The sequence below is a fragment of the Peromyscus maniculatus genome, chromosome 3 (assembly GCF_049852395.1).
Source record: "Peromyscus maniculatus bairdii isolate BWxNUB_F1_BW_parent chromosome 3, HU_Pman_BW_mat_3.1, whole genome shotgun sequence".
NCBI classification, from domain to species: domain Eukaryota; kingdom Metazoa; phylum Chordata; class Mammalia; order Rodentia; family Cricetidae; genus Peromyscus; species Peromyscus maniculatus.
Window position 1 is genome coordinate 102,623,060 of NC_134854.1, and position 21,688 is coordinate 102,644,747.

General features: G+C 38.2%; 1 protein-coding gene across 2 annotated transcripts in view; it reads left to right on the top strand.

The window, feature by feature from the left end:
* The window catches only part of Lrrtm4 (leucine rich repeat transmembrane neuronal 4), an 800,827-nt gene extending 796,309 nt beyond the window's left edge, over window positions 1-4,518 (top strand). Inside the window, exon 4 of one of the 2 annotated variants that reach the window (XM_042273499.2) lies at window positions 3,304-4,476. In XM_042273499.2, coding sequence (XP_042129433.2) covers window positions 3,304-3,525 — 222 coding nt within the window. In that variant the 3' untranslated portion in view covers window positions 3,526-4,476. Of the gene's footprint in view, window positions 1-3,303 lie in introns of both variants that reach the window. The other variant, XM_042273498.2, reaches the window with a different exon arrangement.
* Window positions 4,519-21,688: the final 17,170 nt, after the last annotated feature.

Sequence of the window (21,688 nt, forward strand, 5' to 3'; positions counted from 1 at the left end):
AAAAAATCGTAGGCCCACTATTGGTCCAAAATTGAGTCAAAGCTCAGTTCAACATGGACTATGGGAGGATTTCTGGCAGTTTATAAAAGCAAATGTTCAAAATGTGATCCTCATTTTCCAAAAGGAGTAGTTTCCCTTAGCTCTGGCAGAAAGGACATATGACTTTCCAACTAACATATACCTGTAGTACCTATCATCATATCAAAGTCCATACTAGCCACCAGGCTCCCTCAGCCACTACTCACAACTATTTCTTATACATTTTAAAGCTTCCTCCCACTTCATAGGCTCCTCTTTTCCAAGATACCTGTTCTCCTTGTAACCTTTGAGGTTTTTGTTTTCCCATCTTGTATTTCATTGCTTCCCCAATAAACTTTCCCTGTTCCACCTATGGAGTTGCCATTTTCATTTCTTAACTATGCTTCTCACATGCATCTGTTGCCAAAATCCAGGACCACGGGCCTAGAAGTTTCAAATGTAGACTTAAGATAAAGATTTTCCCCTAAGCTCCTTAACTATGCCTTCTGTCCCTAGTCTATATCTGTCCTAGAAGATTTCTACTCAATTGACAGATATCATCCATAGTCAAATGTAGCCCTGCAGACTGCTCCAAAGTGGCCTGGGTTTCACCATCCTCAGGTGGTCCTGAAGAACTAGCAACACCTGGATATGCTAAAAGTCACTGCAAACCAGTGCAGCCAGTATGATTACTCCCTATCCCTTCAGGCTGGGTTAGTAAATCAGGTGCTTCTAACAAAAGTCTCCTGCCATTGCGTCATATGCTTCCATGATCTCCAGCCTTTGACCACCACTCCAGCCTTCCTGCATCTGGACAATGACAGACTAATTTCAGCTGCGAAGCAGTTACAGAAGAGAACACTGCCCCTTATCATCAACAAAAGACTTCAATGTCAGATTCAAAGAGTACTCCCCACTTTAAAAGGGCAGACCTACTGATTCAACAAAAATTGAGTTTAGGCCCAACTCAACATGTCCTACAAGGTAATTACTGATGGCTAAACAAAAGCCAACAGAATTATTCAGGAACTGGTTTCCAATCTGCCAAAGGGAGTCCTTTACCCCTGGCAGAAGGGACATATGGCTCCATTGACATACACCTGTGGCTGCATATCAAAGCCCATGCTGGCCTCTAGGCTCCCTCAGTATCAAAACTACCTGTTCAACATTTCAAAGTCCATACTAACATCTCGTAAGATCCTAGCCCTTCTCACTTCCGCAATGGCAAAGATCTGCCCATCTCTACTATTCTCCCTCTCCTTCTCTCTTCCCTCTCCCTCTTACCCCCTCAGCATCCTTAGCCATTGTGGAAATGCAAATCCAAATGACACTGAGATTCCATCTTACTTCTGTCAGAATGGCTAAGATCAAAGCCACAAGTGACAGCTCATGCTGGAGAGGATGTGAACAAGAGGAACACACCTCCATTCATGGTGGGAGTGCAAACATGTACATCCACTTTGGAAATCAATATATGGTGGATCCTCAGAAAAATTAGGAATTTATATACCTCAAGACCAAGCTATACCACCCCTGGGCATATAACCAAAAGATGCTCCACCATACCATAAGGACACTTGCTCTACTGTGTTCATAGCAGCTTTATTTATAGTAGTCAGAGACTGGAAACAACATAGATGTCCCTCAACCTACGAATTTTATAGAAATTGTGGTTCATTTACACAATGGAGTATTATTCTTCTGTTAATAAATAAATAAATGAAATCATGAAATTTGCAGGCAAATGGATGGAACTGGAAAAAAATTATCCAGAGTGATATAACCCAGACCTAGAAAGACAAACATGATATTTACTAATATATAAATTGATATTAGCTTTAAAATAAAAGATAATCATGCTAAAATCCACAGACCTATACAGACTAAGTAACAAGGAGGACTCAAGGGGTTAGGGTTTGGGGGAACATGTACCTGGGAAGGTTAAATAGAATAGGTTTCATGGGTGGACTGGACTGAGTGGGGATCCTGTGGAAGAAGAGGGCTAGAGGGAGAGAATACTAGGAAAGATGCTGGGGGATGCTGTAAATATAGGTTGTTCCCATTGGTTAATAAATGAGCTGCTTTAGCCTATGGCAAGGCAGCTTAGAGGTAGGTGGGAAATCCAAGAGAGAGACAGGATGAGAGAGACAGAATGAGGGAGACGCCAGACTACCATCCTAGGAGCAACATGTAATGGGATGCAGGTAAAGCCACGAAACATGGGGTGATACATAGATTATTAATTATTAATTATTAATTATTAATTAATTAACTATAAGAGCTAGCTAGCAAGAGGCCTACCATAGGCCATAAGGTTTGTAGATAATATTAAGATTCTGAATGATTATTTTATAAGTGACTGAGGGACCCCGGAGCCAGGCAGGACTGGAAAATCCTTCTGGCTACAGAGAGATGACTGGAATTGAGAGGGGTGAGGTAGAAACCCAGTGCAATGGAAACTTCCTGGAATCTATGAGGGTGAGCCTAGAAAGATTTCAAGTAATGGGAGATACAGAGCCTGAACCAACCATCTTCTGTAAGCAGGCTAGACTTCTAGTGGAGGGACAGGGACACCAACTCAGCCACAAAACCTTTGACCTACAATTTTTTTTCCTGCCTGCAAGATGTGCTGGGTTAAAAGCGGTACAGAAGTTGTGGGAGTGGCCATCGAGCGACTGGTCCAATTTGAGGCCCATGCCACAAGAGGAAGCCCATGGCTGACACTGCCTGGAGGGTCAAGACCCAGAGGCTGGATAGCCCAGAGACCTAGGATAGAACCAAACAGGGCTGTTAAAAAAAAGTCACAAGAACTCAGGTCACAGAATCAACTAATCAGGTCTTGTACATTCTGTTGCACTTAATTTTGGACTTGACCTATCATGCCACATTGTAACAGATCCTCCCTGTTTTTGCAGCATGTGCATTCAGACGTAGGCTGTAGAGTGCTTTTTATAGTATAGTGGTAAGAAGAGCTGCCTTTCATAGGTATGATGCATGTTGTCCATGTTCATAGATATCTAGGTTGTTCTTAACATTTTCATGTTAATATGCCAAATGAGAATGGAATAAAAAAAAAGCATAAAAAATACTTGGTATATAATTTACCTGCAAAGTATTTAGGAATTATGATAACCAAAATAATAGTCATTAATTTGGAAAATTGCTGTTTTCAAGCAAGAGAAGATTTGAATCAGCATGGGAAACAAAAACAGAACCAGGGGAGAGCTGACTTCTCTTTTTAACATTTAGCACTAACCAATCACTTTCTCTGCTTCTCACATACAGATACCCCACCATGTGAAGCCCTTGCCATATTACAGCTACGACCAACCAGTGATCGGGTACTGCCAGGCCCACCAGCCTCTCCACATCAACAAGGCCTATGAGGCTGTGTCCATAGACCAGGACGACAGCCCCAGCCTGGAGCTTGGGAGAGACCACAGCTTCATCGCCACCATAGCCAGGTCGGCTGCACCTGCCATTTACCTGGAGAGAATAACAAACTAACCGTGTAGCCAACTCCTTAATGCAGAGCTCCCAGGAGAAGGGAGACCTTCATCACAAAGGAGATGAGGTTTCCAGCATCCTCCAGCCTCAAGAGTCCATTGCTCATGTACAGAAGTTTAGGGCATAGTGAGAAAAAACAAAACAAAACAAAATTCAAACTGCGTATAAGGTTGGGCAGCTGGTGAACCTGCCACCTACCCGGGAGAACACAGAACTTTCTTTGCTTTAAAACATAAAACAAACACAAGTACTCCCGGATGTAAATAGTCAAGAGTGTTAAGTTCTTATAAAAATAGATTTCACCCTAGCTATCTATAGGTTTGTTTGTATATTTGATTTTTCTACACTGCATGGTTCCTGGGATGAGAACCACAAGGGGGAGGGTGGGAGTTTTGGGGGAAACAATACAGTTTTCCTTGTAAAGTGTGCATAACACTGAGAGACCTAGTTTCCGTTTTGTTTTTCCTTTAAAATCTGGTTTTATTCTTTTGTTTATTTTATTTTTTTCTTAATTTCCTGGTGGAATGACTTTCTATTTCTAAATATGAGCACTTACATGGCACCAAAAGAAGATTTTGTTTTGCACTGACCTCAAGTAAAGAAAATTGACGTCAACATTCAATAAACTATGGGAATGAGTTAAATACATCAAAGTGTATATTCCTTCAGTACACATTATAGATGGTACTAAGAACTCTGGTTTATTCCTCCATTGGTATCCATCATGGCAGGAAACCTGATAACCAGGCCAGTGAACACCTGGAGTGGAGAAGAACCTGAGAACTACCCTCAGCAGAGAGAGGCTCTCGGTGAACAATTGACAAGAATGGTCCAGTAAAAGAAACTGTCAAGGGATGAATTTCTAAACTCAATATAATGTGTAATATTGCTTTTAAATTTAATTATCACTTAGCTTTTGTGTAATTTTTATCAATAAAAGAAAAAATGTTGAAAAATAAAATACATTATTTGGCGGTTGATATACCATAGCCCATATTCATATGTGTGGAATGTTCCTCCCTGGTGTCAGAGTAATGATGTAGGAATCTGTCAATGGTTTTCTCTGTCCCATGGTCAGGTAGAGAAGCATCAATAATTGTAGAAAACATACATGAAATGAAGCTGAGATAGTAACATGTTCCAAAAATTACTTAGAGGTATCCTTACTCTAAAACATATCGTGCAACATGAGAAAAATGTATCAGTAGGATAATTAAAGACTGTATGATTTTGTAGGAAAGACAGAGCCATGTGGGAATTAGTAACTACACAGCAAAATACATAGCAATCATTTTTTTAAATCATCTCTCAAAGGAGGTAATGGGGGCTGGAGAGATGGCTCAGTAGTTAAGAATGCTTGCTTCTTTTGCAGAGAAGGACCAGTGTTTTATTCTTAGAACCTGTATCTGGCTATTCACAATCACCTATAATTTAGCTGCAAGAAATCCAATACTCTTTTCTGGCCTCCATAGACACATGCACAGAGATGGACTTATCCACACGTATACATATACATATTCATATACATACACATACACATATACATATAAACATACATACACACATTAAAAAATAAAATAAAATCATCCAAAGTTCTAATGATGCAGCTATCAGGCTGTCATATGATTTTCTACTTGTCATTAGGGTGCTGGTATAATTCTCCAACTCACCATGGACACTTCCCTAAGGTAGTCTTTGGTCCAATTTGAGTAGTTTTATTTTTTAAAACAAGATACATCTATGATGTTGAGGATATTTATTAAGGCAATTTTTACATTTCTTAAAACATCTTGTATTTGACAATGATTTTTGTAGATATCCTTAAGAACTAAAAAATTTAGTCTAAACTCTGAAATTAACATTAAAAGAGCTTTATAAATTATTTTTATCAAAGTTATAAATAACTACAAAGCAGAGCTATCTAAAGCCAGATAGGGTACTGAACATACATTTTTCTTTTCAACATCATTCTGTTCAAGTACCATTCTAAATTAGAATTAAAGTTACCCTCCATATTAAATGAGAAAATTGTAACTGTTGTGCTAAAGGAAAACTCAATCAAGACAGCTCTTATTTTCACATTTAAAAGAACCATTGTTGTCCAATTATTTAATTTTTTGTTAGTATTTATCATCTAAATGATATGTATTTTCTTACTGATGAATATAGGAAGAGTTGACCATGAGTTTAAAATTTAAAAATACTTCTTTGCTGCAATGACTTTGCTTTTAGGATTTGGCCAATAAACTTTCCAAATTAAAATGATTTTTTTTTCACGGATGGGTATCTTTCCCATTTTTCAAATGGAGATATTTTCTTTTCTCACAGAAACCATCAGGTACATTCATGACAATTGAGTTTTCATCTAAAAATCTTGATCAAAGTTAGCTTTGTCCAGTCTACTTCTATATTTTACAACCAAAAGCATACCAAGTAGACATGATTCCTCCTGCTATTTAAAATTACCGTAGTTGCCCAACCATTGCCTAAAGTCAAACATAAACAATGAGGTGAACTGTTAGGGAAACAGACAGCATTATGAAAATGTTGAGCTTCTAAACATGAAAATTTCCAAAGAACTTATTTTAATATGCATATCATTTATATGTGACAGAATAAGTTTGCATTGAGTTTTGCAAATATCTTGAAGCTTAGAACGGGTAAACAAGAAAACATCAGAGTGCAATTTTCCTTGTGTAGTCCTGGAGACGTCCTGAAATGCAAACTTCAGGCCTAATACTGCATAACAGGCTTCAAAGAAAAGATACCTTAAATAAAAAATAGCGATATTTCATCAGAGGGCTTGAAACTCTAACATTAGATTATTGATCCTTTAAGCAAAGAGAAAAACGAAAAAGAAAAAATTTATTATCTGTATGCTGAAAGCTTTTTATAAGCAAAGATGTGAGGAACCAATAAATCACCATTCAGGCTGCATTGCCTTGTAGATATCTACACAACCAGGCAAACTTTCCTATGCAGGTCACTTTCACTCCATTCCTGGTTCATTCATGTGCTTAGCTATGCAAGCTAACTGTCCTAGAGAGCTGCACATTCCACCACCTGAAAGAATGGCATGATGCAGAATGGTGACTGTAGGTAATATAAAGATTTTCCACTGTCTTTTAGATGCCAGGAATTATGTTGATTCTACTGAGTGTTTGAGTTAGAATGTTAGAAAGCCCTATAGAAGAAAGCCTACTCTTGTTTAGAACTCTCCTTACTAGAAATCTGACTTTATACTAGATTATTTATTGGATGTCTGAAAGCTGAAGAGTCTCATGGAATATTCACAGAACAAGGGACTCAAAATAAGCCCTAAAAACAATTATATACCAAACTCAATATAGCTTGGAACAGCCAGTTTCCCAAATATTATGATTCATTTTCTTCATAAATATTAATAATACAGAGTATGCATCTACTTACTTCAACAAGTAGTATGTAAGTACCTGAGATCAAAAATTGAGAAGTATTTAAGAGTAACCATCCCTTGCATTCTCAGCCCTTTGAAAGTCTGCATCAGTATTTCACACGTGAACTTCAGAGACTGAAGATGACATAATTAATAAGAACTTTTACTTGAAGGATGCCAGAGAAAAGCCAAGCAGTTTCTAAAATAAAGCTATATACATTTATAATATTCTACCAAGTTTTATTCGATAATGAAGCAGTGAGGGCAGGGGATGGAGGTCTCAGGAAGATGTCCCCAGGAGCATCTCTCTTTAGCCTCCAGCTACACTTTTATCTACTTCTGAGTAGAGAAAATGGCAGGTCTAAATTATTACAAAATAGCTGATATCATGAACCTGCAGAAATGGAAAATATAGCACTCCAATCTTAAATTTGTGCATTTTATGAACAGTTCATACATATATCAATAAATAGACATGGAAATTTTCATTAACAACTACATAATTTGTTACTTAATAATTTAACAAAATCAGCAACACAACAACAAAAATATGTCACAGGACATCCAGGAAGGAATGTTGTAATGTGATGCTGTGATAAAGAATGCAAGCGTATCACACAGACTTAGAATGTATTTGTCAATGTCACACTTCCAAGGAGACAACTACAAATATAGTAGCCAGAATATATAATATTGTTCAGAGCATTGTGCATGTCACTGATCAACAAATAACTGAAAGTTGGATTTCAGTGATGCCACACATAAGATCATCTCCAAACCTATAAACCTGGAGAAAGGCAACCATAAGGACTTCTGTCTGCTGTTTAAGTCCTGGATAGTAAAAGTAGTGTTGACAATGAAGCTTTTAGCTGGCGAATCTAAGACTTTTAGGGATCTACCTTATCTAGATCATTCTTAAGGTCTCGTCCCTGCAACTATCTAATTCTGAAGTCACATGGCTATAGAGCACATCCTGAATAAGACCTGATTATTGAGTTGCCACCTCCCATGGTATGTATTTCTTCAATACAGAGATGCACATGCAGTAAAAAAATCTGAAATTTGGGTTATCTATCATTGAAATTAACATTTAAACCTGACAAAGTATTCATCAATAGGAAGAGATCTTGAGTTACCAGCACTTCTATAACAAAGTTTTCTGCCTCTTATTTTCCCAGGAATTCTGAGTTGTTCTTTACCAAATCCTGAGATTCCAGGTTTCTTAAAAGCTGAACACTATTATTTCTTTTGACCATGTTACCACTCACCTAATTTCTGCCTGTATATTGCAATGTTTTCTTACTTAACCAACTCTGGTGAAGGCTCAGTGCTTTCTACTCCTCACACGCCCAGCATGTGCTTTTGGCCACTGTTTTAGTCACTGTTCTATTGCTGGGAGGAGACACTCTGGCCACAGTAACTCTTATAAAAGGAAGCATTTAACTGGAGCTTTGCATACGGTTGCAAAGGTTTAGAGTATTTCCATCATGATGGTGAGCATGATGGCATGCATGGTACTGAATCAGCAGCAGAGAGGTACATCCTGATCTGCAGGCTGAGAGAGAAAGACTGGAATTGGCACAGGCTTCTGAAAACCTCAAAACCCACCCCCCAGTGACACACTTCTTCCAACAAGGTCACACCTCCTAGTCCTTGTAATTCTTTCCAACAGTTCTATCCCCTGGTGACAAAGTACTCAAATTATGAGCCAATGGGGGACATTCTTATTCAAAGCACCACAGCCACCTTCACTTGCTCTTGATCTTCCTCCTAGCTAGCTACTCTCTTTCCTCCACTCCCTTTAAACTTTACTACTCCATAGGTGAGAACATGTGAGGTATCAGTTTCTAGTCTCCTCGCATGCAAAATCAGTGGTTATTGAGTGTTGCCATATAGTGCAGTGTCCTGGATGAGTGTTGAAAAGAAATTGGTGTTCTCCATGCCCAAATGTCTGATTTATTGAGTCTAGGATGAGGTCCTAGAAGGGATCTAAGAAGACTCCAGCATATCCTAAGACTGCCGATGTGAAGGGGCACATTAGAAGAATGGTAACCCTAAGCATAGATGCTTACAGCCCTATATGTTGATAACTCTATGCAGGAACTCAAAGTCTACACTAATATTTTCTTAGTAGATAAATTTAAATGAACATTAAAAATAAAAATTATTTAAAACAAATAATAACATTATATAACCGAACACTTATGAAAGTTTTCTAAAATGTGCATATAGCACTAATAAATAATGTTATTTATGAAAACCAAAGAGCAAAACATAAACATTAGCAAATGTAATACTTGTAAAACAAGAAATGTTCCATTAAAACACATTAAATGTTTTTCAACCCTGGCTTTTCTAAATCTGTTCTAGTACAGTAGTCTTCTTTAATTCAGTGCTAACCAAATCCTTTAGAACAAATTTCCTGTGCAGCTCATTTTGGAGAGGCTGATTTAAGGAGTACATTCTTTTTGGCCATGAAGAAAAGCATAAACCTTAGTGGAGAGCTGCTTCTACATTTGCAGATGATACAGTGTTCTCAATTTTCTACAATGCATTCAGCCTTTCTTATTTAAATCAGGGACTCCGTGTATTTTAAACTAATAATAAATTAAATGTCAAATCAATCTGGGTTAAGTGAGAATGAATAATTAAAATGCAAAGAACTTGCTATGAAGAATTGGAAACAGATCTCTCTGTATGGGAAGCCGTCTTTTCTTGAATGAGATTGGCTCATTGTTACAACTATACAAACCACTTTGGAGAGATTATAAATCACCAAGGGATGCAAGGTAGTGTGGAGAATGGGAGGTAAATTCACAAGTCTCTAACCAGTCACTCGGATCTGGTCATACTAGGTATGACTGTTTGTTCCTCTAGCATTTCTGGGGCTGGGGGTGCCAGTCATAAGGAGAAATAAGACAACCTTGACTCTTCCTGCCTAAGGCATTTGGGTTTATATTTTTTTATCATTATAGTTTAATTACAGCATTTCTTCCTATCCTTTCCTCCCTCCAAACTTCACACATCCCTCCCTGCTCTTTGAATTGATGACCTCTTTTTTTACTATTATTACATACATATATATGTGTGCATATATATATGCATACATATATATTCATAAATATAGCATGTTTAATCTGTATAATGTTACTTGTATGTGTTACTTGTATGTGTGTTTTCAGAGCTGACTGTTTGGCACCGGACAAACCACTGATGTTTTCTTCTCTGGGTAGTACCACCTCTGTGACTCTCAGTGCTCCTCAGCTGCCAGTTCGTCATGTTCCTTGGTGTCACCCAAGATCTAGGAGTTGACATGAAAAAGGATTTTAGGGGATGCTCTCCTTTGGTTTCTGTTGCCATAATTAAGCCCTGACCAAAAGCAGCCCAAGGCAAAAAGGGCTTATTTCATCTTACACTTTACAGTCCATCATCAAGGGAAACACGGCAGGAACTAAACTTACAAGTATTGCACCTGAGTTGGGCCCCTCAGGACTCATATCCGAAGCCAGGTGTGGTGTTTCATACTCTCTTCAAGTCCCAGGTCTGTGAAAATAAAGATGGGTAATTCTCTGGGGCCCCTTGGCCGGCCAGCCACCTTAGCACAACAGGTCAGTTCAGTGTCTCAAGGCCCTGCTGGTCAGAGGTTTAAGTCTGCCATAGATTAGCAGCCCTCCCCGGGCTAGACACAATATTTCCTCCCACCCAGCAGGGGATTCCTGCTCTCTACCTAGCCTTATCTAGAGGCTGTCTCTAGGTCTGGATGCCTGACTTCAAGAATGACCCATGAGGCAGTTCCCAGCAAACACTCTTCTCCTGTTGCCCCACATGGTAACTAAGTAACAAGCTCTAGCTATTTTCGCAGGACCATACTGCCACTAATCCAACTATATGATGTGAGCATACCACCTAATGCAAATTAGGGTTTGCAACAGCTACTACCCCAATCCCATATATCCCCCATATTCTGGAATAAAGTTGAGCTGACTCACTGAAGCTATCTCCTGGAGAGCTAAGTCCACTCACAGGCTGCATACAAAGCTTTCTGTGGTCACTTCTGTCCCTTTGTCTTCATGGACTGGTGGCCAACAGACCACAGGGAAAAAAAGGACCCCACAATTCAGGACAGTGAAAGGTCTAAGTCTCAGTAAAAAACAAAAAAAAAAACAAAATAACAAAAACAAACAAACAAAAAAAACAGGGAGAGCTTGAGTCACAACAGCTGAACTGGTCCTAAGGCCTCTCCTTAGGACTCCTGCCCCCAACCCCCCACCCCCCACCCCCCACATAACATAATACAGAAAAACAAAGAAGTTCAGACTTCTCATATTAACTTTATCTGTTCTACCAAAATGATATATTATAGGAAAAATAACAGGACTATAGCTCAGAATTCTGTGCAGATTAAACAAGCTCAAACTATTTTTTTTAAAGCAAGAGTCATAAGAGGACTATTCTCTAGGAAGAAAAATATTCATGTTATCAAAATTCTTGAGTTCACTTGTATCTCTTAGGGGGATTCTGATTTGATTTTAGATAGTAAAATAGCAAAGAGCATCCACCCCAGCTAACCCCCGAGATGAGGATTAATCAGCAAATGTGCTAGTCTGTTCTGACTGTCCTAATAAAATCCTTAATCCTGAACAACACATGTGTATTTTGCCTTTGCCAGGCAGGCCACCTTCAAGGTTCCTGCATCCTGTTTTCTGATGCGGGCTCTCCTCCTGGTTGCTGACAGCAATGTTCTCTTAGAGTCCCCACTGGGCAGCAAGAGGAAGTGAGATCCCTGATGTCTTCTCTCAGTAATCCTGTTGAATCACATCTCCACCTTCAGAAACTCATTTAACCTTAGCTGCCTCCTTAGAGAGCCTGTCATCACATAAAACTACACTGGAGTTAAAAACTTCCACACAGAGAGTTTAGAACATGATTCAGCTTCATGGAAAACAAGAAGGCAAAACCAACAAAAAAATACCTTCAGTACCAATGCAAGCAGTGGTTTGCAACCTGTGGGTCATGATCCCTTTGGAGACCAAATGACCCCTTCAGAGGGGATGCGTATCAGATATCCTGAAAATCAGATACTTACATTATGATTCATAATGGTAGCAAAATTACAGTTGTGAAGTAGCAATAAATTAATTTTGTGGTTGGGGATCACCACAACATAAAGAACTAGATTTAAGGGTGACAGCATTAGGTAGGGTGAGAACCACTACATTAGAGCAAACCATCTGATTTCAGAAAAAATTATATATATATATATATATATATATATATATATATATATATATATATATATGATTAGGAGTATATTGTAGAAGAGATCACATGAAATAAATATATTTTCCTTGAAATTCTGAGTTAATATGAATATATTTATTAGGAGAAATTACATTGTTTATTTTCCATTTTAGTTGTATGTGGTACTAAAGTATTTCTTAATAGGTCATCCTAGAATTAAATTAGCTATGTATTCTAGAGAATCCTAATTTTTTAAGGAGTTATGCTGAGAACAAGACTGTGTCCCAAGCTGATTTTGCACAAGTTCATATTGTGTCTTACAGTAAAAGGGGTACAAGATCAAGTATCCCAAAAAGAAATTTACATTTTACATCTCCATTCAGATATCCCCATTGCATTTAATGTATTAAAAGCTCTGAGAACTTTTGTAGCAGATAACCCATTTTAATTCAGAATTTCCCAATTTTATTAAATTTCAGAATATGCTTCAATGAAGTAAAAGCTTTGGAGAACTTGCAGAGTTTGTTTTCCACAGTGTAAATTTGGGAACACATTCTATATCTGTTAATGGCCTCACCTAGGGAAGGGAAATAGGACTATTAGTGTGGGTGTAGATTCTAAAACCAGTAGTGGAACTTTCTGAGAATGTTCTGTTCTAAATTAGGTATTTAATTTTTCAACTAAACTAAGTATTTAAATCTCCAACCACAGTGTATTGCACAAACAGGGCAGAAGTTAGCAATTCTTACACAACCAGACCACCCAAAGTCTCATTTCCTATTATGCTTACACCAAGAATGAAGATTTTCTTTTAGAAATGTTTTAATTAAAATTTGAGAATTTGATACATTGCATTTTGATCATTCCATCCTCTCAGATTCACTTCCCACTCCATACCATCCAACTTTGTGTCTTTATTTATTTCTTAAACACATGAAGTCCCATCACTGCTGCCTGTACAAAGGTGTATGGCTATCTACTGGATTGTAAGCCTACCAGGGGCTACACCCTTAAAAAAAAACATCTCTTCCTTTTATAGAAGCACTTAATTAGCAGTAATTACTCTCCAGATGTAGGTCTTTGTGCATACCCGAACCCCGTGTTTGGACCTTGTTAGACTTGAACTTGGACAGGTCTTATGCATTCTGTCACAACAGCTGTGAGGTCATATGTGCAACTAAAATGCTATGTCCAGGAAACAGTGTTTCCTTGTAGTCATCCTCCTCCTTTAACTCTTACAATCTTTCTGTTTCTTGAGCCTTGGGAAGCAGGGATAAGACATTGATGTCTCATGACAAAGGTGCACAACACAGTTACTTTTCCTCTGTACCTTGATGAGTTGTGGGTCTTTGTGTTAATCTCCTCTACTGTAAAAATGATGCTCTGTTATGAGAATTGAGATAAACACTAATCTATAGATATAAAGAGAGATCATTAGGAGCTAACAATAATAGGATGAATTAGCAGAGAAATAGAAGTAGGCTTTCTCCCTGCTGCCCATGACTGATTTAGCTATAAGTCCTTGACCCTTATTATGGTGTGAGACATGAATTCCATCTTGTAAAATGACCTTAAATGGAATCAGAAAATGGTGGGTTATTCACATGACATTTGTGCCACTACTGTACTAATCTGCACATCTTCCCAGGCAGGTTGTTATTGTAGCTGGCAGGGTTCACTGCTGAATAAGATCGATGATTATTTAATTTTCACCATGAAATTCTGCTGAGTATGAGCACTAGAACATTTAAATGCTAGAAACTGTATATGAAATATGGAATGAATAAGTGAATTTTACAGGAAACAGATTCAAGTAGGATAAACAGCATTCCTTTTCCAAAATTGAAATTATTACATCACCAGTAGAAGTGTAACAAGATCCTTTCCCTCTATACAAAAGTTAAACAGGACATACTCTGTGGTATAAGATTTCAACTAAACATATTTATCCAGTGACAAATAGCATACCCAGCCACCCAGCCTTATTTTATTGGAGATTACACTACCCCAGGGAAATTTTGCAGGCAAGGAGGTAAGCAATTGTATTTCACACCACAGATGCAACAAAGGGGAAGAACCAGCAGAATTGAATGTTTACCATTCCACATATTTGTTGAAATACTGCATGGAAAGTAGCTAGAAGCAACAATCAGGCCAGAGATAAGCAAGAACATGAGCTATTCAAGGAGTAAGACTACAGTGAGCAAGGGACCTGGAGAGAATAAACTGTGCCATCCATGGGCAACAGGGGTCGTAGGTGACCTAGAAGGCTGAAATAAACACACTTTAGATTCAGTAGAAAGTCTATATGAAGGAGATGAGCCAGAGTTTTCAAAACCAAGTAACAGTAGCTTACAAAGGTCTTCCTACAATAATTCCAGTGAAAGTTGAGAGCATAAAAATGTTGAGAGAATTATAAAGTACATATAATATTTTCTATCCAATGTTCATTTCCCTGTGATATTTATATATCTAATGTCCTATTAAAAAACATTTGAAAAAAGACAATCTAACACCTCTTAGGATCCATTGTGCTGCTCAGATGAAGACCAAAAGAAAGACCACGGTCTGCTGTGGCAAGGCTGCCTTGCCCCAGCACCTGACTCCATTCTGATGTGACTGGAGATTGCTTCCCAGCCCCACTTGTTGCTTTCTCCTGCAGTCTCACAATTCAAGCTTAGAGGGAAGCCCGACTCTTCCTTCCTATTAGTCATCTGCACAGTTCATGTCAGGCATGTTCCACCTGCTCACAGTCTGGCCATATTCCAGCATCAGCACCCAGCTACACACATCCCAAGCTATCTTTCTTAAATTCCTGATCTCCCAGATAATGGGGGATATCTTTCTGTATGCTGTGAGTATGTGTGGCTCCCATTGGATAATAAATAAAGCTGCACGAGTCTATGGAAGAGCAGGATAAGGTCAGGCAGTACATTCAAACTGAAGACAAGAGGAAGAAGTGTGGAGCTGAGGAGATGACAGCCCACTACCACAGGAGCAACAAGATGCCACCAGATGGGTAACACCAGGGCCACGTGTCAACATATAGATTAATAGAAATGAGTTAAGCTAAGTTATAGGAGCTAGCTAGCAAGAAGCCTGACCCATAGGTCATATAATTTGCAATTAATATAAGCCTCTGAGTGATTATTTTATAAGCAGCTGTGGACCACAGGGGCTGGGCAGGACTAGAGAAATTTATGGCTACACCCAGGACCATCTTTAGGAGATTAGGATCCTGTCTATTTGCCTTGATAAAGTTTCAGTTTGTGTATTAACACTTTCCATGGCTTTGAGTGTCAGGTGGTATCTATCTCAATACCTATTACCTTCAAAAAAATATCAAGCTCTCAAAAATTATTCTGACTCTCTATTTTTGCCCATAAATTTTGAGATATTTTTTCATTTCCATGGCAGCAGAACTTGATAATGGCCACATCTCTAATGGTTATGAAAGAATTTATAACATCCTGGGTTATTTTCCCCTTAGAGGGGTGATTTTATTCTGCAGTCCCCTCCATTCTTCATGAGTAAATTTTTATATTTCAACTCACAACTTAGGTGTATTGTTTGTTCTAGTGAGTAAAGCAAGTTAATGAGCCTGTACCTGATCCAGGGAAGCCTCCCCTTGCAAATTTGCACTATTTTTCTGAATAAATCCAAACATGTTCTTACATATCTATCACATATGCAGCTCTAACTCTCTATGGAGACTTGAGAAATGATAGCTCCATGCTGTACTGATGACCAAAACCCAATTGTTTTCGAACACAAGTGAACATGAACTTTGGGAATCATCCAACTGTTCACATATTCTGCAAAGTAGAGAATGTGCTATGCCTTAGCTGACCACAGTCCCTTCCTTTAGAACACAGGAAAGTCACCTTCACAGAACCATTGAAAGTAGGATCTGAGCCTCAGGATTGAGTTATATGAAACTGAGTAGAAGCAATTAGTCACTGCAGATTGGGGCAATTAAAATAATGAAAGGGAATACTTTCTTAATTCTTACCTGTCCATATAGCCAGAAGAGACACAGGTAGACATGCAGAAGAAGCCTGCATGGCAGGAAGCAAGGGCACAGGAGCCACCTGAATAACAGAATAGGCTGGAGTGGGTGGCTAACTAAGGCAAAGTTTGGGGCCCAACAACCTGTGACATTTTGTGTCAGGGCCAGTCAGAAGCTGGAGGCTGGTGTGGAGAGGCAGCAATGGGAAAATCCTAGACTCATGCAGAGAGCCTCAGGAAAGGGAGGGAAAACCAGCTGTGGTAGCAACCTTGGTGGCTGCAAGCTGGTGGTGAGCAGCTGGCTTGTGATCTCATGCCCCAAATTGGATGCCGGATGAAGAGTTTACCTAATTATTCTTTATCAATAAAAGTTTGGGAGTCAGATATTGGGGTAAGAAAGATTGGTCAGAAAGGCAACCAGTGACCTCCTCTCTTTCTCTCCTTCCTTGATCTGAAAAGGGTCAACCCTCTCTGTAAGACCCTCCCTACTATTTCCTATGTCTCTAAATGTCCTTGGTCCTCCAAGACCTCTATGGCTAATTTTGATCAGCTAGCTCTACCCTCAGATTCAAAGCAAACTGTATTGTCAGTCTCGGGAGTATCAGAGTGCAATCAAAATATCCCCCAACCATCTGTATAGGTCATAAAACACATTAAATATGAACACACACACCTGTGCAAACAAATTTAGAGGTATGAGCTTATGACTATGGTGTTTATACATACACATATAAAGAGACAAATAAGAGTAAGCATTTCTCCCTAAGCTAACATACCCAGCTTTTTGTTCAATGAACATGATCAAAACTTACATGGATGATACTGGAGAAAAAATCCTGATCAGATGTTGAGGTAACAAGATACAGGGTATTGGATTCTTGATAAATTAACTTAGTAAGAGCCCTTTCCTGGAACTTAATTTGTGCAAGAAAGTATACAAATGTGTGGTGCACCCTAATAAAACTTGGTGATCAGAGAACAGAGACAGCCACTAGATTAGACATAGAGGCCACACAGTGATGGCACACACCCTTAATCCTATCACACTGGAGATGGAGATCCATCTAGATCTCTGTGAGTTCAAAGTCACACAGAGAAGAGAGTCAGGCAGTGGTGGTAAACACTTTTAATCCTAGCACTTGAGATCTCATGCCTTTGCTTGGAAAGCACACACGCCTTTAATCTCAGGAAGTGACATGGCTGGGTGGAGAATGGTATACAAGTGTTGAGGAGACAGGAACTAAGCAGCAGTTCAACTGAGGCCCCCAGGGGTGAAGACTCAGAGGCTTTCAGTCTGAGGATTTGTGGAAACAGGATCAGGATCGGCTGAAAAGTTGGCGAGGTGAGGTTGTCTGTGGCTTGTTCTGTTTCTCTGATTTTTCAGCTTTTACCCCAATATCCAGCGCCAGATTTTTTCTATTAATAAGAACTTTTAAGATTCCTGTTACACAAGTGAGTCTAGGATTAGGGCCAGAACATCACAAAGCTTTCTTCAAGCAAAAAAAAATAATAATAATCCAATAATGCCATACTATTATTTTTAATTGTTTATTTGGTTTTATTGGGACAGGGTTATCCTATGTAGCTAAGGCTGGCCCTGAACTTGGTTCTCATTTCTTCAGTCTCCACTGTGCAGTGCTGGTATGCGAAGTGAACACTACCATGTCACTCTTGCTGTAATTTTCAGATATTCTTTCCAACCATAATCGTTTCAGGTTTTCTACTCTCAAAACCGCCACATGTTCTTTGCACCTGAGGTCACATTCACTTTTTTTTCCCATTTAATTGCTTAAGTCTTAGAAGACAATTTTTCTTGTTCATCTAATTTTAATGTTATTGGTGCAAAGCACATTCAGCCTTTTGGAGTCTACATACTTAAAAAGAGTGTCTCTACAGGACTAGGTCATGGGAACCCTTGCCATGGCACTAGAATTTGTCCCTGCAGCAACTACAGAAGCTGTTTAGTTACGTATCATCAAAGTGAGATTGATTGCTTTGCCTGAAGTGTGCCTTTAATTTGCATGTGTCTGTTAGCAAGGCCCTTGTTCTTATTTCTGATCAGGAAAATTTACCAGCATCTATGCTAATGAACTAGCTATCTGAAATCATTGGCTCTTCATAATCAGCACAGTTGGATCCCTGAGGATCTGACTCCTGCTGGCTTAGATACAGCTTTGTCCTGCTCACTGTTTAGAAATTTGGGAAATATTGATCAGTGGATACATGGATGAAATAATTTTCCTTTTAAAGTATATTTTCTTTGCAAGAACATTTTGTCAGACATTTATAACCATTCAATTCAATCTTTTTTGAAAAGAGAATGGTGCAAATGTATCTCAACATTGTAAATATCCACCCAAATATGATTTTCTCATGGTGTTGGGTGAGCAAATCATGAAGTATAAGGTTCTGTTAAATTATCTGTGGCAGATTTAAACCAGCTTTAATTTGCTTGTGAATAATCATCTTTTGTAACTATTACTATGAATGGTTTGTAAATGTCATTTGAAAGAAATCATGATTGTTTTGGGAATAAAACATATTTAGGCATTGTAAATTTTTAAATATATTTAAATTTATTGCTATTTTGATGCTTTTCCATATAATTTTTTTAAAAAAAATTATGACACGATGTGTTAGATACCTTTGTGACTGTGTTAGTTTGCTTTCTATTGGTGTGATAAAATACTAACCAAAAACAAGTTGTAGAGAAAATGATTTATTTTATCTTATATCTTACAACATGAAAGGAAATCAAGAAAGGGATTTGAGCAGGAATCTGGAGGCAGGACCTGAAACAGAGACCCTGGAGTAATGCTGCTTACTGGCTTGCTCCTGATGTCTTGTTCAACTTGCTTTCTTATACTTCCCAGAGCTACCTACCCAGGTATGGCACTACACATAGCAGGCTGAGCTCTCCCTATGTCAATTATTAGTTAGGAAAGGGACCAAAGACTTGTCTACAGGCCAGTTTGGTGGAGATATTTCTCAACAAAGGTTTCTTCTTCCCAGGTGACTCTAGCTTCTGTGAAGTTGACAAAAATTTAGTCAGTGCGCTGACATTTTCTAAACCATGTTCTTCTAGTTCTCCAAAGGTGGGGGTAACTTAATCATGTTTTTAGATTGAAGAATCAGAGTTCATATTATCTATTATGGGTTTAGATTGACATTATGGGTACAAAAATAGATTAAAAAACCTGAGAATTATTTTACTTTACTAAACTTGTATTGTTTATATATGTTTTATTTGGAACACATTCCTCGTTTATAATTTGTTGTTTGTTGCTGCTGTTGTAATTCTACTTTCTTCTCATAAATATTAAAGTAAGGAGAGATTTATGGTACCATATAAATTCTATTTATAGTAAATGTTTCCCATAAAGATGCATCCTATAACATACATTAGTGCATTCCCATTTTATACAGCTTTATAAACTAATAGGAAAGACTCAAAAAGTATTCTGTAGCTCCTAAGTCTTCAAGGTTCACTCATTATAATTTAGAAAATATTAAACAGGAAAATCTACAAATATGCAATTTCATATTTTAAGTTGTTCAACATGCTCTGATTCATTATATCTTGTAGTCTTGTTCCATCCTGCCTAGAACATGAATCTTTCCTTTTTCTAGTGTATTCATGTTATATGAATGACCCATCCATTCATCATGTATCAGCCATCTTTGATTTCACACTGTTGGTATATTGCAGTTTATGTTCTACTGGCAATTATTTACTTAATAATAAGATGATTTAGGAATTCCGAGGAGGAGAGCTCAGATATTTTAAAGAGAAGCAGTGGAGGGCTTCCTTTGAGGAGAAAAAAGAGTTCTCAAAGAAACTTGTATGGGCACATTGCTAATATCTCCAGTTAGAACGAATTAAGAAGCACAGAGTGCACATGGGGTTCAGTACTGTATATGAACCACAGTAAGGAGTATATCCTCTGAGATCAAAAAGGAATACTTTATACATACATAACCTTGGGCTTATTGACCACAGTTTAGAGGGAATACCAGGAGATTTGTAAGATTTTCAAAATTCATTGGATCTACCCAGTCATCCATCAAGAACATCACTTTGACTACTTCCTTTTATAATGAGACAAAGGGGACCTAATGAATGAATCCTTACTTTATTAACTGTGTTGTATTTTTTTTCTTAATGAAAAAGACAAACAAGAAAGGACAAGTGACAGAAATTCCAAAAGGGCCTCAACAGAGTATGGAGCAGCTTGTCTCATCAGACATTTTCATTCATAGAATATTAAAAGGAGGAATGAAAGAAGGTGTTGCAACACCAGAGTGAGGAAAGAGAAGAAAAAGGTGATAAATGACAGTCCAAAAGGCTCAAGTTAATGTGTCTGAAATATCATCCTACAGGGAAGAAGGTAAGAGGAAGAGAGCAGGGTGTGGCAGAGGTAGAGGCATAAATGGGAAAACCAGATTTGTTGATGTTGTTTACTTAATTGTTTTGTTTTTACATCCCAATAAAAATTTCTCCTCCCACCATCTCCTTTCAGCACCTCTATTCACTCCTCCACTGTTTCTCTTCAGATACAGGTGGCTCTCCCATGGATATTAGCCAGCTATGGTATATCAAGCTGCAGTGAGACTAGGCACCTCCTCTTCTATTAAGGCTGAAGGAGGCAAATCCAAAAGCAGGCAACACAGTCAGAGACAGTCCTTGCTCTCACTATTAGAAATCTTACACAAAGACCAACTACACAACTGTAATATATGCAGCAGACCTAGATGAGTACCATGCAAGTTCCATGGTTGCCAGTTAAGTTTCTGTGAGAATCTATAAAACCAGGTTAGTTGGTTCTGTGCTTTTTCTTGTGGTGACCTTGACACCACTGGGTCCTACAATCCTTCCTCCTCCTCTTCCACAGGATTCCCTGAGATATGCCTAATGTTTGGCTGTGGGTCTCTGCATCTGTTTCTATCAGTTTCTGAGTTAAGGCTCTCTGATAACAGTTGGGCAATAGAAACTCCAAGGACTCTATGAGGGTTACTCTAGCTAAGACTTCTAGCAATAAGGGTTTCTGTGAAGATAAGAATCATTCTGTTCAGGATTACATCACCAGAACCTAACATGCTTCTGTTGAATGCATGAATGAATAGATTGAATATGTCTTAGTACAGTCTGTATATTTTCTTTGCCAAGTAAATTTGCATTCTATTTAAAAATAATTTCTCTTATTATTAAGAAATAACATCTATTTTAGAAGCTATATTATAAAATGAGATGTGTGCAGGCAGCACATACAGATAAAATCAAGCTATGTAAATACATAACTCTTAAGACATTAATCACTTTCATCTGTTGAGAAATTTGTACAATTCTAGTAACTTCAAAATATGTCATATATTCCTGTAAACAACAGCTACTTAGTATGGTATAGAAACCAAAACTAGGCTTCAGAAAACTACAATGAGAGATTACTTCTCTCACCACTTAGAATAGCAAGCTTTAAGTAAACAATGAATGTTGTAGAA